This window comes from Lactuca saligna, chromosome 2, assembly GCF_052625555.1.
Source record: "Lactuca saligna cultivar CGN05327 chromosome 2, ASM5262555v1, whole genome shotgun sequence".
Lineage (NCBI taxonomy): Eukaryota > Viridiplantae > Streptophyta > Magnoliopsida > Asterales > Asteraceae > Lactuca > Lactuca saligna.
The window spans coordinates 24,466,760-24,493,422 of NC_136418.1; the positions used below are offsets into that span (position 1 = coordinate 24,466,760).

A 26,663-nucleotide genomic window follows, 5' to 3' on the forward strand; every position below is an offset into this window, starting at 1 on the left:
AAGGAGGTTTAATAAATCCATAAAAGTTTAGGTTAACCATTTAATTGAATTAAAAGTGTAATTGTTAAAGTTAACCATATAGTATTTTAAAAGTATAAAATACACCCTATACTATATATATAACATTAAAGGTCTAACATTATATATGTATGAGTAAAAGTCAGTCTTACCATTAGTAGGCCTCATTCACGAAACTGGTCTATAAGGGGTGTTTAAGGAAATTGCCTATAAAATGGCGATTGAATGGGTATCCACTCTTACCAACCGCACTCTTGACTAGTGGAGGGTCGTTAGCCGAACGGGTAGGATAGGACGAAACCTTCCATTATAAGTATAATGAAATACAAAGTAACTAAATGTTTCGCAAATTCCCAATATTAGTTACTTAGGCAAAAGTGAATTGATGCAATTCCATGAAATTACGCTTTGTGCCCTTGCGAAGACGTTAGTGGAGCGTGTGTGGTTTACCGGCACACTAAATGGTTCTAAGCAAAGGTAGCAAAGGGTGACTCAATGTTTGTCATAGTTCGGTGGAGCGTGTGTGGTTTACCGGCACATCGAATAGGTGATTGTAACATGTGAGGGCACCATGTAGTTTGCATGGTTATTCACACCCGCTTTGTGATCCTCGGCATCCCAGTCACAAACTAGAGGGGCATATCGAGATTTAAACATGCCATTGAAATGTTCAATGAATCTCAAAGGATCTAGGAGTTTTCATAAATTTAAAACTTAAATTTCTTTTTCGTTTTTCATGGTGGAAATTAGTGAATCGTCATTCACTTACCTTCAAATGTTCTGCATTTGGGTTACGGCATCCCTCTCCCGAGTTGTAGGATATTGTGTTGGGTCCTAGCCTTGGAATTTCATTTGGGTGATTTACCAAGGACTCAATCAATCAACTAACTTGAATTCGTTTTTCTCCCGATGTCAAAGTTCGACAACTATGGTCTTCTCAAATCCCGTGGAACAAGCATTCCACATGAAGATGATATTCCACGATTCGATCGAGGAACAAGAAATCATGCTTCACTTCCTCCTCCTCCTCCAATTATTCTCCCTAACCCACAAGATTGTAAAATTGAAAAGTTCAATATCACTCAAGCCCTTTTGGCAAGTAAACATAAAGAAGGAAAGTCGGTGTGTGCACACGTCCTAGGGATGAAGTCGCACATTGATAGACTAAGAATGATAGGATCCATTGTCGGTGAAGAGATGGCTGTTGATTGGGTTCTTCAATCACTTCCTAACTCATAGAGTGAGTTCGTAAGAGAGTACTATATGATGAACCGCGACGTGACCCTTATAGATCTCATCTATATGTTTATTGCTGCTGAATCAGCAATGGTTTGGCGCAATAGAAAAGCAAAGTTGATTGGTGAATCTGCCTTCGAGACCTCTGTGGATATAGACAATGGCAATGAAAGACATGCAATGATCGAAAAGTTTGATCATAAGAGAAAGGCGATGTCTGAAGTAGTTCCATGTGTTGTTCCAAAAAGAGTCAATTTGCTTTTATTGCCAAGAGAAGGGGCATTGGAGACGAAGCTGCCCTATTTACCTAAGAGATCTAAGAGATGGGAGAGTCGAAACGTATGGCTCTAATTTAGGTAAAATCCATTGACTAACTCTTTTAAGCTTCATTCTAGGTTCTGAATACATAATGTGATAAGATTACAATTGATGTTTAGAAGGATCAAAGAAAAGAAAAGAAGCTTAAGGGAAGAAGTGAGCAGAATCTAACCGTGAAGGAATGGATTTCGATTGCATTTCTCAAAGATTAGATTCTTGAGCTACTACTTAGAGTTAGAATTAGATTGCTAAGAAAGATGTATTCGCATAAGTTTTTCAATGAGTTGCATTGTGAAGGACAAATTTTTCCGCAATAAAATAAATTTTGATTTTAAATTTTATTTATTTATCCTTACAATGGCGTGTATGAAAAATTGATGTTAAAATTATTAGCAATAATGGATTTGTTTCTTATTGTGTTATGGAAAGTCAAGAGTTTACCAAATAGGGAGAGTTTCTCATCGCCCAAGTTTCAATTGGACAGAAACTTGGAATCATGCAACTTGGTTGCATGATGAATGAGAAATTTCATATTTGATAATTAGACTAATTCGTTGACAAAGTGTCAAGTGAAGGACTAGGAGATCGAGTACACAAAGTTGTGTGTTGATCAAGTTCACCATAAGAGTAACAAAGATATTCGTCATCATTTACTAAAGGTTTAGTAAATATGATTATACTTACAAGATTAAGTGTGATTTTGAATTGATTAAAGGGTTTAGATCAATAGCAAAACGAATAAGAAGAATCAAATAGGCAGAAAGATAAGAGTTTCTCCATTCTAAGAAGAAGGGAGAGTGGCTTTTATGCTTTATGATAGGTCTTAATGATTAAGAACCATATCTCAATTGATCCTCTAAGTGAGTCTTGGTACAATTGTATGTCCAAGAAGAGGAATCAAAGATTGATGAAATGGTCAAATCAAGAAGACAATCATACTTTGTTCCAATAACAAGTCTTAAAGTTAAGATTGTGACAATGAGTAAAAAGTATTAAAGGTTTATAACATTCATCAAATGTGGAAAGTTGTGATGTCTTGGATAAGACAAAGACCAACTATGACCAATTTATGAAGTGTTTTGATACAAGCTACACTAACTCTTGAAAATTTGTTTGTCAAGAAATGTTTATTGACAAAAGAATCTTATATGTCAAGGAGTCAGTGGGAGTCTTAATGGTCTTGAAAAGTTTCAAGAACAAATCAAATAAACCTTATCGATCATCACTAGCACACGAGTTGAGGTTTACAACCTATCGTAAAGACATTATTTTGTTTCTGTGCCAATCCAATCGAGTTAATTATGCATGTGAGTCCTATGAGTTCTCATTTGAATGCGTAAAAGGCAAGGACCTTGATCAATGAAAGGTACATTGATAGGAAAAAGGTAAGATGCTTAACTACTTGGAAGACGTGGTGGGCAGCTGTGCTACCATAAGGCAAGAAATCAAGATTAAGAAAGTTCGATCCATATGAGTTTGAATTTGTCGTAAACTTTGGTTTTAACAAATTCGCATGGATAGGAACACACACCGTTTAAATCTAAGTGTCATAAGATTTCCTCCTTCATGAAAATGATTGTGAGAAAATGCTTTCACTAAGAAAGATTTTAAAAGATAGTGATTGTAAAATTGCATTCTCAAATTCGATCATGGTTACGGCATCCATTTCCATAATTTGAATTGTGAGGTTTGGCAATTAGTCTTAATTGTTAAGACACACATATGAACTATCTAAGGCAAAAGTGTATAAGTTCAAGAAGCCTTGATAAAAGATTATCAAAGCACTAAGTATTAGAAACATGAACTTAAGAAATTCAATAAGTATTGTTTTTCTGAAAGTTAAGATGTTTATGAATACATGTCGAAGCTAGTGGGAGCATAAGTGTTATGTTTTATAATAATCATCATGATAGTGGGAGCATAAATGTTATGATTGTATGATTATTAAGGCACGTATTGCATAGTTGGCAATATTAATTATAGAAAACAAGAGTCATACTTTGCAAAGTTGTAAGAGTTGAAAGGTTGTTTTGCTATAATTAAGGGAGAGAATATTATGCTTCATTTCAAATCTAAAGGATTAGGTTGTGGAATGTTAATAAATTTAGTCAAAGGTACATAGTGTGTTCTTAAAATTTCGATTGTGATTACGGCATTCCTCTTCGCAATTCGAGTTTTGAGAACATAGCAAATAAAACATTATGTGTCGTGTCCCATACGCTCCGGGTATAGGATCGATTGCGAATGCTTTAATGTTTGACCATTCTAAAATTTTCCAAATGTATAGTGCATTTAGAGGGAAAAGGGACTAGAATTGGTTTTGACTAAAATAATTAAACAACTATCAAAGGACAATCCAAAGTTCGACGAGGATTGGTCGCTTGCGAGTAGTTGGAAGTATAGTATTGGAAATTATGGAAGTGTTTCCATATTGGATGGGCGATATCGACATCATTACGAATAGATAAGATTCTATTAAGAATGAGTTGTCATATAGAAAATATGGAAGTGTGTCCATGTTGGGAAGTAAAATCTATGTATAGATTAGAAACTTTATGCGAAAGGATGTTCAAAGGAATGTACTTTGAGTGAGAGACATCATATCTAAGGAATTGTCTTGTAACAATCTCCGATAAAGGAATTTGTAATATCATTGGCAATAGTCCTTGAGACCTTGGTGCAGTGACATTACAAAAGGATCGTTGCATAAAGTGTTAGAATCTAGTATATTCTATAAATAACAAGAATTTGACATTCTTACACTTAAGAAAATGGATTTGGTGTTGTAAAATGAGAATGATTGGAAATGTGTTCAATTTGTCTATTTCGCAAAAGTAAGAACCATAGGTAAACATTGTGTGCATACTAGGAGCATGGGACAAGTGTTGGAATTCAAATGCGAAGTTGATTACCCGAAACGACAAATAATGAGTAATCGATATGGTGATAAATAAAACGTGTTTGTTTATACTCAAAGGTTTGAGGCCATATGGGATTAGTATTATTCTTGTGTTTCACCTTGCATGTTTTGACTTCCAGAATAATTGAGTTTATTAAGAATAATCGAATTATTCAAACGGGCCACAGTCGTTCATATGTTGGAAGTAGATATGAATGAAGACTGTCGTGAATTGGTGTGTGGATTGTCTAGAAGAGTATTAGACATAAGCAAATGTTTGCTGCAACGTTCATGAGTGCTTATGAATATGATTTGAGCATTGGATTAAACCCACACTCACTTGGATCACTCCATGAATTGTATTACGAGTGATTAGTGAGACGATAACATCTTATATTCTTGAAACCGAGATGTGTGAGTTGTATCTTGCTGATCGGTTGCACATTGATAATATGTAAACGCACCAGTGACTTGGTGTTATAAAACATATTGTTGTGTGTAATTCGGTGAGTGAGTGCAAGCGAGCATTGTATCAAAGTTTATCCGTTCCTTTTATCCAAGGTAGGATAAAAGCGATATCTTTGGGCCCCTCGATGGTTTAGTGATGACATATGTAAATGCTCGGCCGGGCTAGGGCTAATTTGATTTGTTCAATTAGTCTGTCGTCATAAATCGGAAATCGAGATATAGTACAAAGAGAATGATTTGAAATCATATCTCATACGATATCTAGAATGGAGGAATATATGATCCCTTATCTAAGGACACGCGTATCTGATATGATCAGAGTTGACAGCGGCTTTGGAAAGCTACGATTGCAGATCAGGATCTGAAGTCATATGCAGAATAGTTGTTAGACTTATCCAAGTGGGAGACTGTTGGATTAGTGTCTAAGTCCATAACTATTTTGGTATGTACTTGACCCGATGGTGCATGGTCCTTTTGGGTTGCCTTCACCAAAGCAACTTGATTGGAGAAATGAATAAAGAGAGAGAGGATAATATGATTTATTAATATGTTATAAGAATAATATATTAAAGGAGAAATCATATTTGTTTAATTAATATTGGTCAATAATTAATTAAGAATTAGTTTTGTGATCAAATGTAATTAATTAAACTAGAGGGGCTGAATTGTAATTATGTGATAGTTACAAAATAAGGTAAGGATTACCTTATATATATATGGTGAACGAATTTGAGGTGTAAATCCCTTAGAATTCGAGTATGATAAGGATTCAAGGATTATCTTATTGGTTGCTTAATGGATAATCAACTAGATAAGGATAATGACTGAAACCCTATCTCTACACCTATATAAACACCCCTAGGGCTATGAATTCGTGTATCCCTTTCCAAGAGGTCCTAGATACGAATTCTAACCTCTCACCTCTCTCCTTATACCTTCTCCATTTGCTTATGGTGTTTGTGAGCCATTAGAGGAGTGACACTTGTGACTCTAAGCCTTCCAAAGTCAATTCAAGGAGGAATTGGGATTGTTATTGCTACATAACAATCAAGGTAACACTATAAACTTATTATCAAGTTAATATGATTATATGTATGCTAGAATTAGGGTTTATAGTCTTGGAATCAAAGCATGTACAATAGAGAAACCTAGATCCAAGCATTAGGGTTTGTATGAGCACATAGGATGTCTTATGACCAAAACCCATCACTTATAGCCCCCTTTCTCGCCTCCCTCACCCTGAGAACACAGTGAGAGAACCCTAATCCTCCCTTGAGAGCTTATAAGTGTTTTGGTGCCATTTTGTGAAGGTGTGAAGAAGGAGAAGAAGAAAGAAGCAAGGAGAAGAGTTGTAGTGTAAAGATCCAAGGGCAAATCTGAGTTAGTTGAGGTATTTTCGGAGTTTCCTTCTTGTTATATGCTTTAAACTTCCATTAGAGCTCTCCTAAGAGCTAGTTGATGCTTGTTCCAAGCCTTATGTTTGCATGAATGTCTTAATAAGTCGAAATATCTTTGGATCTGAATGATGGGGTGTTGTAGAGCCCAGATCTACTGTCTTTTTGGAGTTACTTTGCATATTAACCATAGATCTACCCATTTTGTGCATCTTTTAGCCTTATTTCCCTTATTCATGAGGTTGTGCACGTAAAGTTGGAAACTTTACGTGGTAAATCAGCTTATTAGACTCAGATCTATCAATTGTATGTGTTGGATTCAAACAAAATCGAGTAAAAATCAGTTGCATGGCGGCAACTCGGCGAGTCGGGAAGAACGACTCGGCGAGTTGGGTCGCGAGTTCCCGAGTCCTTCAGTTTTATCAGTGTCGAGTGGACGAGGTGAGTTAGGGAGTGGACTCAGCGAGTTGAGAGTAGACTCAGTGATGGAGGGACTCGGCGAGTTTGTTCATACAACTCGGCGAGTCCAAGGCAATCTTCTTAGGATCAAGAACAACTCGTCGAGTTTGTTCATACGGCTCGACGAGTCGGATGAAGATTGTCTGAGTTCTTGGATCAAGAGGGTACTCGTCGAGTCGATGCCACACTCGACGAGGAGCAGCGTGTAGAACTGAGAAGTGAGAGTAGGACTCGGCGAGTTGGGTAGCCCAACTCGGCGAGTCAGCCCAAAGAGAGTTGACTTTGACCAAGGGTAAAAGAGTCATTTTACCCCAAGTGCAGTGTTTAGTATTTGATTGAGTGTGTTTATGGACTTGTAGCCGAGGAGATTCAGGAGCAGCAGCCGTTAGCTTCCCGAGCCACACACTCATCAGCCAGCTTACGAGGTGAGTTTCCTTTCAGTAGGGACGGGTCTAAGGCCACAATGCCGGCCCGTCCAGTTAGCAGTAGTTTCCGGACTTCGGTCCGATGTAGTAGTTGGTATGTTTGATGCCTTCGTGGCTCAGACAGGATTTATGTGTTATGTGTTATATGTTATGTGTTCCGGGCTACGGGCCGATGCAGTATGCAGTATATGTGTTCATGCTAGTTGATATGCTATGCTATGTTCAGTCAGTCAGTTCCGGACTTCGGTCCGATGCAGGGACAAGGTCCCAGATAGTTCCGGACTTCGGTCCGATGCAGTTAGTTCCGGACTTCGGTCCGATGCAGTTAGTTCCGGACTTCGGTCCGATGCAGGGGACAAGGTCCCAGTTAGTTCCGGACTTTGGTCCGATGCAGTTAGTTCCGGACTTTGGTCTGATGCAGGGGACAAGGTCCCAGTCAGTTCCGGACTTCGGTCCGATGCAGTTTCCGGGTTTCGGCCCGATGCAGTGGGCGGGGCCCAATATGTGTTTATATGTTATTGTATGGTATGTGGTATTTTGGGGGAGCTCACTAAGCTTCGTGCTTACAGTTTCAGTTTTGGTTTCAGGTACTTCCGCAAGTAAAGGGAAGAGCTCGGGGTGATAGCATCGCACACACCACAGCTTAGCTTTTATCCTGGTGATGGTTTTAGTTGTTTTGGATTTGATGTAGTATGATACAGTTTTCCGCACAGTATTTTATTATGATCGGATACATCGCGTATGTTTTTTATGTTACGATACTCATATTATGGTTTTGACTATATTGAAAAAAATGAAATTTTTGGGTCGTATTCTTGGGTTGTTTCAGAAGGTGAAAGAGTTATCTTTTGTATATAAAGCTTTTCATTGTAGTAATTCTAAATCTGAATCAACTTTTGAGTCATATGACAAAAGTAGTAGTTATGATGATAAGTTTTCAGACATTAGAGATTTTGATCAGTCTATTAAGAACAGTGTTGGAATTAATAAATCTGGTGTAGGTAAAGAATATGGCAAAACTGGTTTTAATGAAACTAATTTGCCTGTGGATTGTGAGGGTGTTCATAGGAACAAGTGCGTAATTGAGGATATTTCTTCTTTTAATTTAGGAATTGAGGATGACATCTATACTCCCAGAAATGTTAATACATGTGTTGATATTTATGTTATTAAGAATTTTGTTTATGTTGGAATATGTTATTCTTCAGTCAAAGGAAATGTAATAAATTCTCATGATATAAGTGAAAACGTTAAAATACTTGAGAATGATATGATTTCATCGAGACCAAAGAGAAGTCAACCGTTACCTCCGGTGCTTAGGTCTCCATTTGTTGTACGAGCTGTTGAGATTGATAGTAGTTTGACAAAGGATGAGAATATGAAATCGAATTGGGTATTCAGCTTATGTGGAAATCCAACATAATGTGTTTGTATATATACATATTTATTTGTATACAGGATTAATATGTTTAATGGATTTGAATTGTATTTTAATAGGGATAATCTTTTTCATAGCATAAATGGTCAACGTGGGGAAAGATACATATTCGAGAGCTTATATCCTGAAGAATATCTTTTTTCTGGGACTATTGGTTGTTTTGTTGAAGTGTTAAACTATGATGGAGAGCAAGGAATTTGGACACTCCTGCATGTTTCTTCTTCAAGACATTGGTACTTATATTATTTGTTATTTATATTTTTTAGACAAAACTTCAAAAATGGTCCCTGTGGTTTTCGAAAATATCAAGTTTAGACCCTAAGTTCAAAAAACCTCACGGATCGTCCCTGTGGTTTCAAAACTTTTAACATTTGGTCCTTCCGGCTAACTCCGTTACCATTTAGCCGTTAAGTCAGGGGCATTTTTGTCATTTCACTACACAGGGACCATTTATGAGGTTTTCAAATACTTTTTTTTAAATAAATAAATAAATATATAATATTTAATATACAAGGGGTCCCACCCCACCCCATCACTCTCTCTCTCTCTCTCTCTCTCTCTCTCTCTTCAGATCTTATAGTTTCCATCTCTATGTTGCACTGTTGTTCCCAGTAGCCACCCCTCAAAGCTCTCCATCTCCATCAATAATGAAGAAAAACCATGAAACGATCTCAATGCCAACGATGACACTCACATTGTATCTCTTTTTTTCTGGCCATACTAACACAACGATCCGAACGAGCTACTGGGTTAAATCGCCTCCTCCATCTCTGTCTCACTCTCTCTCTCTCTCTCTCTCTCTCTCTCTCTCTCTCTCTCTCTCTCTTTCTCTCTCTCTGATGAGCCTCATCTTTATCTATCATTCTCAGCCTTCGTCTATCTCCATATTTCTCCCTCGCACCTGAAGTCCAACGCAAACCAATGATTTGGCGAATTAGGGAAACCCCAATCGATATGGTGGCGATGTTCTATAGAAGACGAAGGGGAGCGACGAGTTAGGTTTTTCAGATCCGGCGAGTTAGAATTTCCAGACCAACGATTTAGGGCCGCTATCTTCCCCATAAAACCCTAGCTCCAAAATCTTCATCGGCAACCCGAGCCCCGATATGTTGAACGATGACCCTAGCTTTGATTTCAAGTTTGATAGCTTGATTTCATATGTGGTTTTGACCAATGATTTCAGGTACAATTATGCTTGTAGATACACTCCTAACATTCGATAGTTTGTAGCTCCATATGCTTGTCCGCATAACGTCTCCAAAGCACTCGCCATTCCTAACTGGATCGATCCCACATGAAAAGATTTAGAAGCAAAGAAACAAATAGAAAGTACTCAAATATTTCGAAAAAGGCTAAAAATATTTGGGTGTTTAATTACCAAAAGGCCGAAGTCGAAGCCGACGATGACACTGGTGCCAATGGAGATGGCGGCGAGCTCAAGATCGCCGAGATGGTCGGCGAAGGCTTGGGTGATCATAAACATGGAGTAGGAGGCTATGCGGCTGAAAATGGCAGGGCCAACTATGTGCCATAGCTTTTTGGATTCAATCAAGAACCGGTGTCGGAATGAGAGATTGTACCCTTTCATGTATTTGACAACGAAAGAGAGAAGCCTCGCTGCTTCCTTTGATCGATTTGGAGAGAGAGAGAGAGAGAGATGGGGTGGGACCCCTTCCATATTAAATATTATTTATTTATTTATTTATTTATTTAAAAAAAAGTATTTGAAAACCTCATAAATGGTCCCTATGTACTGAAATGAAAAAAATGCCCCTGACTTAACGGCTAAATGGTAACGGAGTTAGCCGGAAGGACCAAATGTTAAAAGTTTTGAAACCACAGGGACGATCCGTGAGGTTTTTTGAACTTAGGGTCTAAACTTGATATTTTCGAAAACCACAGGGACCATTTTTGAAAATGTTAATTATATTAGTATGATGTTAATTATATTAATGGTTTTGTTTTTAGGATCCTGCATACATGCATAGTAAGGCATGTAAATTTGATGATGAGTACAACAATTTTATCGAAAATGTTGTTCATTGTTGGGAGAGTCTAAAGACAGAAGAAGTTTAAAAGGAATTGATTTCGTAAGTTTTGTTTTATTTTGTAAATTTTATTATTTTTTTTGTTTATATCTAATTAGGAATTTGAATTTTTTATATTTAGGTGTTCTTTCCTGCATGTGCAAACAATCACTATTTTGTGTTTGTTTTTTATTTTAAAAACCGCAAAGCTATCATATTGGATAACATATTGTATAGATGTTCTGAAAATCCATACCCTTATCTTACTCAAAAATTGGTAAGTTTGATTGTTTTGGTTTGTAATTTATAGGTTTATTTATATTCAAAAAGTATAGTTTTTACTATAATGCATATTGTAATATTTTTTTTATTTGTTAATGCAGAAATATATGTTTGGTAGATATCTTCAAGAGATAAATCATTTTATGGCATTTTTAGTTAAATATGAAATGGAATTTGTGGATCAGTATATGACGTGGAAAACAAGAGGTAACAGTAATGATTGTGGGATTTTTTTGATGCATCATATGGAAACTTATAAGGGAGGTCCTTTAGCTCAATGGACATGCGGCTTTAAAATGGAAAGTGATGCGCAAATTTATCAACTTAGAAAGCTTCGAAGAAGATATAGTTTGAAAATTGTATTGAGTGAAGTGAATATAATGAAACATGAAGTTGAGCAACTTATTGATGAGTATCAAAAGCTTTCTGCAAATGATAGACGTGTATTGTATCATGAAGGTATTATCAATATAGGAGCTCGGTTAGCTGTATTTGGTCCATGAAATATGTTTGTTGAAGTAAAGAGCTAGTGGTTGGTATTATGTAGAAGTATTCATATTAATGGTTATGAATGAGTCATTAGAACAATTTGTTTGAAGTAGGTTATATCTATTAGGTTTTGTTTTGTTTATTGTAAACTCTTTTATTTATGTTAGAATTGTATGCATTCCATCAAACATAATAGTTGTTTTATAAATTTTGTTTTAGTTATAATACTTTTATTTCACATTCGTAGTATTATCCGGTTTCATAAAGGTAAAGTTAATAATAATCAAGATGTATAGTTTTTAATATTTTAAAAACAAATTTGATGAAATTCCAGCACATAACAGTTTTTTTTTTTAAAAACAATAAGTAATGAAATGATGCTGCTTTGCACGACTTAAAAGAAAAAAGTATAGCAACGTTTATTTGCATTAGACTTTGTTAAAATTCATTTATTCAAACATTTAATATATCAAACAAAATACTATTAGTTTATCTATAAACATATCTAAAATAAACATATTAAATAGGGCTTGTTTATCCAACGTTAACAACCATCATCGATAATATTTATAAATATATTACAATAATCCCCAAAATAAGCCTACATAAACATATAACATAAAGTTTAAACATTAACAAAATACAACATACCAATATTCTTAATAAAACCACAGTAAAAAACCCAAAGACTTACATTTCCACCTTGTTGTTTCCTCTAAGAAGATTCGCTTGAAACTTTGTGTATTCCAAAGCTTCATGGAGTTCGTGAACATCAATCCAAAAGATGAATCTGTCAAAAATGTTGATTCTTGGTTCACACACATTAACATTTGGATTGGATGCAACCAATGTATTCAGTAGTGTGCAAAGATAACTGTTTGTGGCCAAGTTTAATGTGTGTGGGAAAAAGGTTGAAACAGTTTTACGATGATGTTCAAGATATATCTCTTGAACACATAAGAAACCATCATTTTTCACTTTTTTGAGAAATTCAAAAATATCCTTACCAATTTCAAGATTGTTTAAACTTTAAACCAACATCTAATGAAGCATAAGAAACCAAAGAGTAGTAAAAGGTTTTGTTGATATTATAACCAAAAGAAGTTATTATTTTCTAAAATACCTCCAAAGAGAAATTAGTTATGTTGAGGAAATCTACATGATCAATTGTTCCTCAATGGTAACCTCTTTTTAGATAGTACAAGAAACTTCCTTCATGGTTTATCTTCATTGAGAAGTATTTTGAGTTTCAGATCCTGAATGAATAAGAAATAAAATTAGATAAATATGAATATCATAAGATATTAACAACAAGAAACGTACCATATCGTTTATATAGATCAAGATACTCTGATGAGTTGCGTAATACCCAATTTAATGTTTCAAAAACCATGAATGGAAATTGTATGTGTCTTTACATTTATGATAATTGCAGAAGTTGTGGAGGAGGTATATATATATATATATATATATATATATATATATATATATATATATATATATATATATATATATATATATATATATATATATATATATATATATTACTACTTATAAAAGAAATCTAACTATTTCTATAAATAGATTGAATATAATAATATTATTTTTTTAAGACGTACAAACGATTAAGCTAATATTACAAACAACCATTAATAAAATAATATTAAATTTTAAATTTGTTTTGACTCCTTATATTTCTCAGCAAAATCCTAATTTCATGGTCATTCAAAATTTAAAACCTTTTCATCCTAATACGCTTCAACAAATATCCTTTAAATGTTGCATTTGCAGCTGATTAAAATATCTCATAGCAGACGTGTGTTTGTTCTCTCCACCTTATAAACCCTGCTATAAATCCCACTGCCATGAAGTATTTCCCTTATAAACCCTAATCGTTTTTCTCCCTCTCTTAGACGAAGACAATGTGTTTTTTTTAAGAAAAAAAGTTTGAAAATATTCCAATTTCTCAAAAAAAATTACCCCAAATGCGAAACTGGGTAAAATTTTCCATTTTGCGAAGACTACAGGGATGCGAAATGAAAATTCTGAACTTTTGTCTTTTTATGACCCCATTTTGCGAAGTTGGACCACTTATATTATTTCTTGAAAAGATCAGGTGCCAAATGCGAAACTCTAAGCTTTCTTCCCCAATTCGCATTTATACATTAAAAACTTCGCATTTTCATTCAAATTCTTCGCATCTTGCATCCATCCGTCTTTGAGTTCATTCGCATTTCATCGCATTAACTGAGAAATTAATCAGTTGTCTCATATTCGCATTTCAGTTGTTTGAGAAACCCAGATACGAACCCAAATGCGAAACCCACTGATTTCAAATGCGAACCAACCAAAAATCATCAACCACGTACTTGTGTCACCAAATGCGAACTGAATATCACCATTAAATTCTCCTCGCATTCTATAGATGCGAACACAATCCAGATCTCCGACTCCAAGCTTGCGAAATCAAAATCAATTAACCTCAAACAAATCGTGAACTTCTTATGCGAACTGTTTTGACCCACAAAACCAAATGCGAACTCAATTGATGTCATATGCGAACTGATTTCATAGATGCGAACACAATTGATTTCATATGCGAATCCACATCCATCGATATGAAACCAATACCAGTTACAAGCAATTAGTAGCAACCATCGATCCTCTAATTTTCAATTACTCAGCCTTCGCTTTTCATACAACCCGTCGACCCTGAAAAATCGATAAACACCAAATGTCTCATTTTTAGATCGATTTTCTGATTAAATGTCATATTTGAAGAATGATCGATTTTCTGATTAAATGTCATATGTGTGACATTGGTTGCCTTTTAAAAGGCATAAAAACAAGGCATGCATTTATACCCCAGAAAATAATAATGTAATAGCAAAGGAAAAACAACACCATAAAAACATGTTACTTATTTGAAACAATCCAAAAAAAAGACAACCATAAAAATTCCAACATCAAATAAATCTACTAAAAAAACTTAGGTGTTAACAACTGCATCTTCATCATCCTGAGATGGCTGGTTTTCAGCTGCAACAGTAATCAAACCACTCCTGACAAAAAAATAAAATTTAAGGCATTCATAAGTTTCTTGATCCTTGAAATATAAAAAAAAAAAAAAAAAAAAAAAAAAAAAAAAAAAAAAACAGTTTTTCATGATCGTTTGTAAAACAAAGTACAAATGATCTTACCCGACATCAACAGGAAATTCACCATCTTCTTCATCACGAAGCCTATAACATCTGTTTCGGCTTTGAACTTTGACACGGGGTCTCTTCAGTGGTGGTGACAAAGTTTTTGGTTTTGTTGAATCTAATGTGTCAGACTTTTCCACAGCTTCATCATCCAGCTTTTCATCTTCAGAACTTAGAATATCAATAACCTCATCCCAATTCCAATTTAGCAATGCCCATTCCCTTTTCTTTTCTTTCTCATGTTTCTCATGCATACAAAGTTGAAGGATGATTTGATCACATTCCTGCTTATTTACAATGCTACTTGAGTTCGACATTATGGCTGTTTTTCTATGTCAAAAGTAGTATTAGTTACAACGTAACAATTAAATCAAAAGAGAAAACAAAAAATATGTGAACATACCTTCTTCCCAGGTGGAAGAATCAAGTCATTATCGAATTTCAGAGAAGCAAACATAGGTATTTATTGTAGAGGGTTACCCAGGTGTCAATATTTTCCCGCTCAAAACCATTCATATCCCAAATTTTAAGGATCAATGTTAGTCAACATATTAATTTCGAAATTATCTTTACAGTTTATATCATTATTAATTAGAAAAAGATAACACTAACTTCGAAATTATCATAGTGCTTATCAGATAAGCACTTCAAATTCTATCCAAACTGATTAGGATTTTTTAAATTGTCATTTAAAAAAAAAACTGATGATATACATTAAATCTATCTCATCCATTAATAACAAACATGTTTTGTAATCTGTACATATATACATATTTAAGATTACGAATCTCGCTTCCATACTTTACCATCAAACCATTTGCTCCATTGATTTCATAAAACCATCTGTTCTATATGCTATATCAGAATCAAACAGGTATTGAACTTTTACTTTATTTCATAGTACAAGCAATATGTATTAGAAAAACCATCAAGTATAGCAATTATTAACTGAAGTGTTTTTCAGTTGAAATGGATATTTATCATACTACTGTTAATGAATTTTCTGCTTTGGGGCAAATATATGAATGGTGGAACATTACAAGTGTTAGAGTATTGTATGTTTGGGAGGACATGGAAAACAACAGGATGCTCTTGTGGATGATAGATCGCCAGGTAAGGTTTTTTTCCAATTAAAATATTCAACTTCTATTAAAAGTTTAATTTTGTAAATAATACCATTACCATTTTGTTATTTACACCAGAGAGAAAAAATATTAGCAATCATACCTCGCCATTTAGTGCCCGGATATCGAAACATGAATCTGAAAGGAAATGTATTCTCTGTGCAACATTTCCAAGTTGATGAATACTATTTGGACAATCCAATGTACCACAGTACAAAATCTGCACCAGTGATAAGGCGATAATGATAAACCATGCCACAACTTTTACTCGGTTAGCAAGCGATTTTGCCAGTGGATATCCACTTTATCCAATTGTGTCTACTGTCACAACTGTTGCACAAGATCATACAAATAAAAGAAGGCTTGTTGGTATATTTATATCTTTTTTTTAATCATTTTTATATCATCTACTATAAATTTAACAAGAAAATATGTTTTTTAGATGTGGTTGGAAAAATAGTATGGGGCAATCGAATCAGACAGCTGCGATCATTTGAGTTAATTCTCCAAGATGAGACGTAAGTATATATGTATTCAAAAAACACTTAAAACAACATAATTTTTTTATTAAATTTATTATCATTCATTATAAGAGTTTAAACAGCATTACCTTTTAATAGGGGGAACGTAACAAAGTTATTGTTGTATAACGTACCAGCAAACCTTATGATTAAGGTTATTGTTGCAACATACAACAAATCCATACTCTATGTTTCTTGCATGAAGCTGGTCCACAACAATTTGGGTCAGTTAAAAAATATGATCAGTATATAATTTATATTAATATCAACATATTCCAAATTGTAAATACATATTATTAAATTTTATGCCACATGTTTCATGTTTTTGCAGGTAATTTATTGGTTTCTACTGTTTTAACCGACTTTGATGTTGAACCACAAATGTATGAAGCTGATAGGATTAGAGCTAGATATTGATGAGAGTATTAGAAAAAGATTTTCTTGAAAACTTTTTTAATTCCCGTGTTTTCAATTCAGTTGTGGAACTTTTAACACATATGGTTTTACCACATTATATCTTTTATCAGTTTTAAGTTTTATTATTGGTTTTGTTAATTTGTTAACTTTTCATTCGTGAATGTGGTGTTTTTATTTTCTTTTTGACTTACTACTATATATATATATATATATATATATATATATATATATATATATATATATATATATATATATATATATATAAGGGAAATACTTCATGGCAGTGGGATTTATAGCAGGGTTTATAAGGTGGAACTGGGTAAAATTTTCCATTTTGCGAAGACTACAGGGATGCGAAATGAAAATTCTGCACTTTTGTCTTTTTATGACCCCATTTTGCGAAGTTGGACCACTTATATTATTTCTTGAAAAGATCAGGGGCCAAATGCGAAACTCTTAGCTTTCTTCCCCAATTCGCATTTATACATTAAAAACTTCGCATTTTCATTCAAATTCTTCGCATCTTGCATCCATCCGTCTTTGAGTTCATTCGCATTTCATCGCATTAACTGAGAAATTAATCAGTTGTCTCATATTCGCATTTCAGTTGTTTGAGAAACCCAGATACGAACCCAAATGCGAAACCCACTGATTTCAAATGCGAACCAACCAAAAATCATCAACCACGTACTTGTGTCACCAAATGCGAACTGAATATCACCATTAAATTCTCCTCGCATTCTATAGATGCGAACACAATCCAGATCTCCGACTCCAAGCTTGCGAAATCAAAATCAATTAACCTCAAACAACAAATCGTGAACTTCTTATGCGAACTGTTTTGACCCACAAAACCAAATGCGAACTCAATTGATGTCATATGCGAACTGATTTCATAGATGCGAACACAATTGATTTCATATGCGAATCCACATCCATCGATATTCACCTCTATCCTTTCTCGATCAACTACCTCATCGTTTTTCAGTAATAAGTGTTTATCCCCATGAAACTGCATCCACTTCCAACTGGATTAACCTATATTCATACTAAAATTTTAAAAAAATAAATAAATGCTAAAAAACCAAATAGGTTACTAAAATAAAAATAAAAAATTCAGACCCATAATTAAAGCTATATGCTACTTCATCGTTTTTCAGTGATAACTGGTTTTCGTCCATCAAACTGTATCCACTTCCAACTCTGATTAAATTATTAGACCTGTATTAAAAAACAAGGAAAAAGTAAGAGAATTTTATACGTTTTTTCATGCAATTCCTATTTTTTTTTTTTTTAAGAATCTACAAAAATAATAATTAAAATTGAATTACATGTAAAATCAATTCAAAACAAAAAATCTTATTTTGTTTCCCGGTATAATTTTGAATACTTTTCAACTAATAAGATAAAAGTAAATCAAAATGGATTACGAATTTTCAAATTTTATTATAAATATACACATAAGTATGAACTATATCTAATCCTTTCATAACAAACTTTTAACCTATATATATATATATATATATATATATATATATATATATATATATATATATATATATATATATATATATATATAGAGAGAGAGAGAGAGAGATATTTGCGTAGTAGATGAACCATAGGCGCCAATTGCAAACATATTCTATAATTATAATTTAACATATAAGAAGGCTTCATCGGTTCTACAGTCTGCTACTGCGTATGTTTACTATTTACGATTTTTACTTTCTCGATTATACACCATTCACACTCACTTTGGGTTCCTTTGTACATGCATAAACTACATATATTCTATCGGCTTCACAAAAACCATCTGCTCTATCGGATTCATCAAAATCAAACAAGTATGTGTATTTAACTTTAAATTATCTCTTATTCAAGTACTATATGATGAAAAAGTCTACTATTTATAGTATTTTTTTAGTTAGATGCAACGTGTTTCAAAGTAATTAGCTTCACCTAAGAAAAGAAGTATCATCAAACCAATATATGTCGGCAACTCAAGCATCATCTCCTTATAGACCATTCACATTACCAGAAACACATAAATAAAATCTGGTTTTGATCTAAACTATTATAACAAAAACAAATGGTAATAAATTTCGTATTTGAATAATCATACTTTTTGATTTGTTATGTATAAAATAAAGTATACATTTTTTTGTGTGTTTTACAGTTTGCAATGAGGTTTGACGGTAAAGAAAATAAACATAATAATGTTATCCAAATTGATGCAGAAAATACAAAAGGTATGTCACATATTTACAATCATTATTAGTATATCATCGTTATACATTTTTCATTTAAAAAAATGTTGCAGAAAAACGAAAAGCATATAATAAGGCATGTTACGAACGACGAAAGGAGAAAAACAAAATGAGACGAATAGCTAATGGGGAAGGAAATAGTCAAAACGCAACATTTTTGTCAAATGTGCCAACAGTAAATAGGAATCTGGTGGATATTACCAATGCATCTCCTACATGTGTAATGGATTTTGGTCAAAAAAAGTTGATTTATAATAGAAACCCTTATCAACGTCAGACGGAACCAACCATAACAAAACCAGGTAACTATGTCTGAAGTTATCATATTACAATCTAAGTAGTACAACATTACATTTAACCATAATCTTTCATAATTTACATTCTTAATGAGAAATTTTTGTTTATACGTAGGTATTCAAAGTCATCCTGATGTAATACTACCTCCACGCGATGAATTGATAACTCAAATTTCAACATCAATAGGTCAGTATTTGATTTTTACCGAAAAATATCATATATATTGGCTAATAATTATGTGTAATTATTTTAATTTTATTTATATTACATGTAACTAATGAATAAAATGTCTACAGATCCACAAGGTTGTATCCATGGCAATGTCACTCCATCAGTACAAAATGGTAGCATCTCGGATGATCCATATAGTTTTGTTTTCACCGGTATCCGTAAAAAACATCGTGTGGTGAAGTTCAATGATATATGTAGATATTGTGGGGCAAAACGACTACAATTTGAATCTGCTGGCTTTTGTTGCATGAGTGGAAAGACAAAGTTGGCAGACTCATCTATTCCTGACGAATTACACAATCTTTTCACCTCAGAAACAAAATTAGGCAAATTGTTTAGAAAGAATATACGTGCATACAACACCAACTATTCATTTGCATCAATGGGCGTAGAAGTGGATGAATCGATGGCCAATATGACATCTGGGGTATACACTTTTTGTGTGAATGGAGGGATATACCATAGAATCGATCAGTTAGTTCCAAGGAAAAAGGATGAACCTAAGTTCTTACAATTGTATTTTTACGATGTTGAAGCTGAGATGTCAAATAGACTCGAATGGAAGAATCTTGCTAAACCAATTGTTGAAATTTTGACTCGCGTTCTTGCTACAAACCCATACGTTGCAATATTTCGTAGCCTTGCTGATCTAGGACCGCTCGACAATTACAGAGTCACTTTAAATGCATCAGTAGAACTAGACCAAAGGGTGTACAACCGGCCAACCACATCCGAGGTTTGAAATTAATTATGTACATATGTTTTTGAGAAAAAAGATGTTTCATGTATTAAATATAAATATGCAAATTACGTACCAGTTTTAATCATATTTTTTCTATTGTATAATTTCACAGGTTGCTGGTATTTGGATTGAAGGCAATGACAACATAACCGCATATAAAAGAAGTATTATAGTATATGGAAGGTCCGACAAACCAAAAACAATTCAATCTTATTGGGGATGTTATGACCCATGGTGTTATCCTTTATTCTTTCCAAATGGTGAGCCTGGATGGCATTCTAACATACTAAGGCAAGGGGTTTCATTCAATGAGATGGTTAATGACGACCAAATCTTCGATGAAGATCTAGAAGGTACGCATAGCCACAATTTTAATATTGTTAAATTTTACAAATGTAAAAATTGATATAATTTATTCAATTTAATCATTATGTAGAGACTGATATAAGAACAGGTAGGAAAACTGTAACTATGCGGGAGTACTACTGTTACAAGTTGCAGATTCGATCAAACTTGAACGTAATTATGTTAGGATGGAGATTATTACAACAATTTGTGGTAGATATCTACATCAAGATTGAGACTTCGCGTTTGGAATTTTGTAGAAAAAACCAATCTACAATAAGAGCGGAGTTATACCGAGGTGTTGTGGATTGTGTCAATGCCGGTGAGGTACAAGCAAGTATGATTGGGCAACGTGTTGTTTTGCCAGCAAGTTTCATCGGAGGTCCTCGTGACATGCGACGATGATTTCTCGATGCTATGGCTTTAGTTCAAGATGGAGGGAAACCTGATATATTCCTTACAATAACGTGCAATCCGAATTGGTCTGAAATCCAAAATGAGTTACTTCATTTTCAAACAGCACAAGATAGACCAGATCTGGTTGCAAGAGTTTTTCGTGCTAAGTTACATGACCTTAAGGAACAACTCTTGAAGAGGCACGTCCTTGGTGTGGTGAGTGCATATGTTTATGTAATAGAGTTCCAGAAACGTGGTTTACCACATGCTCATTTTCTCTTAATAATGAAACCTGAATGGAAGCTCACCAATACAGACCATTATGACAAGTATGTGTGTGCCGAAATTCCAAACCCGACAAAGTATCCTATACTACACGATCTGGTCAAATCACACATGATACACGGTCCTTGTGGTACATTAAACAAAAAATGTTCTTGTATGCAAGGCGATCCACCAACCTGTCGTTTTAGATACCCTCGACAATTCAACGAAGCCACAACACAAGGAAAGGACACATATCCGGTTTATCGAAGGAGAGATAATGGAATTGCTGTGAATAAACAAGGTATTATGATGGATAATAGATGGGTTGTCCCATATAACCCAAAGTTGTTGATGATGTTCAACTGCCATCTAAATGTTGAGGTTTGCTCGAGTATAACATCAGTGAAATACATCTTTAAGTATATTTACAAGGGTCATGACAAGCAAGTTATCCATATTGATCCAGATGCACAACCTGTTGTTATCAATGAGATAAAACGTTTTCAGGATGCACGATACGTCTCCGCTCCAAAAGCAGTATGGCGAATTTTTAGCTTTTCTCTTAATCAAATCCACCCTAATGTGATCACTTTGCAATTGCATCTTCCAAACCAACAGTTGGTTAGGTTCACTGATGATGATGCAATGAAATCAGTTGTTGAGAGGGAGAAAGATAAGAGATCAATGTTGACTGCATTTTTCAAGATGAATAAAGATAACGTTAATGCAAGAGAATATTTATACAAAGATTTTCCCAAACACTTCACATGGAATAAAGAATCGCGTCTATGGAATCCTCGAAAAGTATCACGAGCAGTTGGTCGTTTGGTTTCTGCAAATCCTGCTGAAGGTGAGCGATACTATCTATGTGTGTTATTATGTCATGTTAGGGGTCCTACATGTTTTGAAGATCTGTACACAGTCAATAACGTAAGACATCCTACATTTCGAAAAGTGGCTCTTGAAAGAGGGTTAATAGAGACAGATGATAGTTTATCGCAGTGTCTTGTAGAGGCCTCCTTGTTTCAGTTTCCAAATGCTCTCAGAAGGTTGTTTGCAACGATATTAGTTTTTTGTGATCCTGGAGATGTTCGCAAGATATGGAATTCCCACTACAATTCTCTCTCCGAAGATTATAGTAGACAATACGATAATGTCAATCGAGTACAAAATATGGTCCTTACAGACATAAGCGTATTCCTACAATCTATGGGTAACAAGCTTGATAACTTTGATCTCCCGACTGTAAACACCGATTTGAATTTTCAGTCTGGAGTTTTTCGAGAGGTACAAGAAGAATGCTCTATAATTGTGGAAGATGACCATTTGCGTGCCAAAGAGTTTCTCAATCCTGAACAAAAATATGTGTATGATGAGATCATGAGGCATGTGTGTACTGATTGTACAGGAGTGTTCTTCATAGATGGTCCTGGCGGAACAGGAAAAACATATCTGTACAAAGCTTTACTTGCTAATATACGCAAACTTGGTCATATTGCACTCGCCACAGCTTCATCGGTTGTTGCGGCTAATAACATGCCTGGGGGGAGAACAGCTCACTCGCGTTTCAAACTTCCTCTAACTCCAGATAATAACTCATTCTGTAGAATCCAAAAACAAAGCGGTACCGCTCAACTACTTCGGCTTGCAAAAATAATCATATGGGATGAGGCATCGATGGCAAAGCGACAGGTGGTGGAGGCGTTTGATCGGACAATGCAAGATATCACTGGGGTGGCACTCCCTTTTGGTGGAAAGATAATGGTTCTGGGAGGCGATTTTAGACAAGTATTGCCAGTCGTAAGACATGGGACACGAGCACAAATCGTAGACTCTAGCCTACGAATGTCACCTCTTTGGTCTTCGATTATAAAGTTGCGGTTAACAATAAATATGAGAGCACTTACTGATCCATGGTTCTCAAACTTTCTATTACGGGTTGGTGATGGAGTTGAAGAAACAGTGGACGGAAGTTTTATTCGCATCCCTAATGATATGGTCATTCCATACACTGATAAAGAAAAATCATTAGATTCTTTGATTGATGCAGTGTTTCCCTCATTGGAATTTAATAGGTCTGAATCAGATTATATCATATCGCGGGCAATATTATCTACAAAAAATGATAGTGTCGATGCGATTAACGATTACATGATCGATCGATTTCAAGGAGAAGAGAGAATTTACTATAGTGTCGATGAAGCCATAGATGATAAAAATGGCTTCTATCCGTTGGAATTCTTAAACTCGATCAGTGTTAGTGGTTTACCTCCGCATTACCTTCGATTAAAAGTTGGATGTCCGATAATACTGTTACGGAATATTGACCCAGCAAATGGGTTGTGTAATGGCACCCGATTGATATGTAGAAGCTTTCAGCAAAATGTTATTGATGCAGAAATAGCTGTTGGTCAACATGCAGGAACAAGGATATTTTTGCCTAAGATTCCTTTATGTCCATCTGATGATGATATGTTCCCATTCAAGCTAAAGAGGAAACAGTTTCCTATTCGATTGTGCTTTGCAATGACAATCAATAAAGCTCAGGGACAAACAATTCCATATGTAGGTATCTATCTTCCAGAACCAGTATTCTCGCATGGACAACTTTATGTTGCATTGTCCAGAGGGGTTTCACGTTGCAATACAAAAGTATTAGTAAAGCCTAACGAAAATTCAAAAGGTGATGGGGTTTATACAGCAAATGTGGTGTATAAAGAAGTATTGCACGATTAATATTTTGTGTCGTCTTGACTGGTTGCTTTTTATTGGTTATTTGATGCATGATGTAACAAATAACACCATAGTTTGATTATATTGTCTTCAACATGTACTTTTTTTTTAACATAACAATTTTGTAATGGAAACATATCACCGAAAGAACTCACGTGCCCCGCCGCTTTGCGCAGGTAGACGGCTAGTATATATATATATATATATATATATATATATATATATATATATATATATATATATATATATATATATATATATATATATATATATATATATATATATATAGTAATTGTAGCTATTAAATGTGGTAATTAATTGTCTAACAACATTTGCATAGATAAGAATTTTCTCCTATTTTGGTGGGTATAGGGTATTAGATAATCATATAAAGTATAGAGTCTATATTATAATGTTTATCCTTTCTTTAATTTGTAATTTTTAAATATTGTCATTTAAAAAAAATGAATGTGCAATTTATATAAACTATGTATTGATATATATATATATATATATATAACCAATTCGATGTGACCATTTAGTATTAATTCATTGATTCTCTAAGTTTTAATAAACGAATATTACTTTTTATTTAAATTTTTTTTTTTCAAAAAGTAAATATGCAATATTAATGAAAAAGGTAATGTTTGAAATATAAAAATTAATAAATATAAATATTGCATTCTTTTAAACGGTTGATATAAGATTTTTGTCAAATAAGAAATATGAAATATGTATAATATATGTATTGTAGAGATTATTAAAAGTAATCAATATACATTAAAATTTCTTATTTTTATTTTTTCATTATTTTTTTTTAAAAAAGAAATATGAAATATTATTGAAATAGTTTTTGTAGGGAGTATAAAATTAATAAATATATATCGCAAATCATTTAAATGTATGATATATGATTTTTTTAAGTAAAAATAATTAATTTTTTGTTGGTAATTATTCGATGTGACCATATAGTATTAATTCATTGATTCTTTAAGTTTGAATAAAAAAAATATTATTTTATATTTTAAAAATATAATTTTTTTCAAAAAGTAAATATGCAATATTAATGAAAAATGTAATGTTTGAAATATAAAAATTAATAAATATATATTGCATTCTTATAAACAGTTAATATAAGATTTTTTTCAAATAAAAAATATGAAATATGTATAGGGAAAAGTGAATATGTGGTTGTTATGTATCTAAGCTTAGGTATAAAACCTTTTAAACGATGTAGTTTTAAACAAAACAAATCCAATTTCATTTTCTCTTAGTTTTGTTTTAATAGAATACCATTGAATTAAGTTCAATTATGAAATGAAAAAGATCAATTATATATATATATATATATATATATATATATATATATATATATATATATATATATATATATTGCAAATAATTATTGAACTTTATAGAGAAAATAAAAAACCAATATTTTTTAACGAATATAACTTAAGTGTTTTGTCTTTCAATTGAAAAATTATATCCAATGATTTTGTAAAAAGTTTGATTGAGTTATGACATGTTCTTTTATCTTTTATTCTATTAGTTTTCATTTAGAATTTAGTAGGGTTGATTAAATTGTCACAAATTTTAATGCTTTAAGTTCTTAGACACAATGAAGAAAAAGAACATAAATTTGATCGATTTAGTAAGTCACATGATTAATGAAGAATAGTAAAAGAGATATCATAATTTGTTTGGATATAAATGGATCAAAACTACATTGTTTGGAGGGTTCTATATATAAACTTAGTACATGACAACCACATATTCCCTAAGTTCGTATGTATAATGTAGGTATTATAGGAATTCTAAAAAGTAATTAATATATATTGCTAGTTCTTTAAATGGATGAGAGTTAATGTTTTTAAGTAAAATGATTGTTTTTATTTACTGTAATTAATACGATTTGACTATTCAAGTTATGAGTATTCTTATATCTTTTTAATAAATGTGTAATTTACATTTGTGCTTCGAAATAAACCTAAAAGTATAGATAAAATTTCTAATTTTTATTTTTTCATTAATATTTTTTTTCAAAAAACAAATATGAAATATATATAAAATAGGTTTTTGTGGTAATTATAAAATTAGAATATAATATATATTGACTAATCTTATATCTTTTAATATTTACATTATCATTAAACGGGATATATATCAGTAATAATGATAGTTATTAAATGATGTAATGTGTTGACTATCACATTTGCATAGAAATTAGTTATTTCCCATTTAGGTGGTTATAGGTACTAAGTGTTAATCATTTCAAGTATATTTATTGTAATCTTTATCCTCTTTTTAGGTGGTTATAGGTACTAAGTATTAATCATTTTAAGTATATTTATTGTAATATTTATCCTATTTTTTAAACATATATTAATATTTTAATTATTAACTCTAAACGAATTCAAGTACTTTGTGAAAGAATTTAGGAGGTAATAATTTTTTTATAAATTGTTTAAAATGTTTATATTTAATTGAAAGTAGATTAATTCATGAAAAATTGGTTGTTGAATTGAAAACGTCTTAACATATATTTCGGATGTTGTGTGGCTTATATATGTTTTAAAGATAATTTAAAATTATATCTTACAACATAATGAATAGTTTACATCAAAATAAGATTAAGAACAAACAAAAGAGATTGTGTAATTTTTA

General features: G+C 33.1%; 3 protein-coding genes and 2 long non-coding RNA genes across 5 annotated transcripts; 3 read left to right on the forward strand and 2 right to left on the reverse strand.

The window, feature by feature from the left end:
* Nucleotides 1–14,308: 14,308 nt before the first annotated feature.
* Nucleotides 14,309–15,329, reverse strand: LOC145028811 (uncharacterized). Its single transcript, XM_078977543.1, has 3 exons — nt 15,060–15,329; nt 14,654–14,940; nt 14,309–14,515 (listed from the first exon to the last, which is right to left on the reverse strand). The coding sequence occupies exons 1-3, from the start codon at nt 15,111–15,113 to the stop codon at nt 14,443–14,445; spliced, it is 414 nt and encodes a 137-aa protein (XP_078833669.1). The 5' UTR covers nt 15,114–15,329; the 3' UTR covers nt 14,309–14,442.
* A 920-nt stretch (nt 15,330–16,249) lies between these two features.
* Nucleotides 16,250–16,821, forward strand: LOC145028812 (uncharacterized). Its single transcript, XR_013676194.1, has 3 exons — nt 16,250–16,298; nt 16,401–16,525; nt 16,633–16,821. It is a non-coding gene; the product is annotated as an uncharacterized LOC145028812 (long non-coding RNA).
* LOC145028813 (uncharacterized) lies at nt 16,406–17,948 on the reverse strand. Its single transcript, XR_013676195.1, has 3 exons — nt 17,841–17,948; nt 17,692–17,756; nt 16,406–16,506 (listed from the first exon to the last, which is right to left on the reverse strand). It is a non-coding gene; the product is annotated as an uncharacterized LOC145028813 (long non-coding RNA).
* An 859-nt stretch (nt 17,949–18,807) lies between these two features.
* Nucleotides 18,808–21,005, forward strand: LOC145029600 (uncharacterized). The gene is made up of 7 exons (XM_078978096.1): nt 18,808–18,822; nt 18,895–18,967; nt 19,039–19,287; nt 19,397–19,468; nt 19,579–20,249; nt 20,368–20,608; nt 20,692–21,005. The coding sequence occupies exons 1-7, from the start codon at nt 18,808–18,810 to the stop codon at nt 21,003–21,005; spliced, it is 1,635 nt and encodes a 544-aa protein (XP_078834222.1).
* A 12-nt stretch (nt 21,006–21,017) lies between these two features.
* LOC145029602 (uncharacterized) lies at nt 21,018–26,317 on the forward strand. Its single transcript, XM_078978097.1, has 2 exons — nt 21,018–23,764; nt 26,308–26,317. The coding sequence occupies exons 1-2, from the start codon at nt 21,018–21,020 to the stop codon at nt 26,315–26,317; spliced, it is 2,757 nt and encodes a 918-aa protein (XP_078834223.1).
* Nucleotides 26,318–26,663: the final 346 nt, after the last annotated feature.

Excerpts from the sequence above, each read along its gene's own strand:
- LOC145029602 (XM_078978097.1), top strand. The coding sequence starts at position 21,018 with ATGGCTTTAGTTCAAGATGGAGGGAAACCTGATATATTCCTTACAATA.
- LOC145028811 (XM_078977543.1), bottom strand. The coding sequence starts at position 15,113 with ATGTTTGCTTCTCTGAAATTCGATAATGACTTGATTCTTCCACCTGGG. Across the intron at positions 14,941-15,059 it reads TTCTTCCACCTGGGAAGAAG|GAATGTGATCAAATCATCCT; the intron begins GTATGTTCACAT and ends GTAAATAAGCAG. Across the intron at positions 14,516-14,653 it reads GAATTTCCTGTTGATGTCGG|GAGTGGTTTGATTACTGTTG; the intron begins GTAAGATCATTT and ends TTTTTTTGTCAG.
- LOC145029600 (XM_078978096.1), top strand. Across the intron at positions 18,968-19,038 it reads TGATGCAGAAAATACAAAAG|AAAAACGAAAAGCATATAAT; the intron begins GTATGTCACATA and ends AAAATGTTGCAG. Across the intron at positions 19,469-19,578 it reads TCAAATTTCAACATCAATAG|ATCCACAAGGTTGTATCCAT; the intron begins GTCAGTATTTGA and ends AAATGTCTACAG.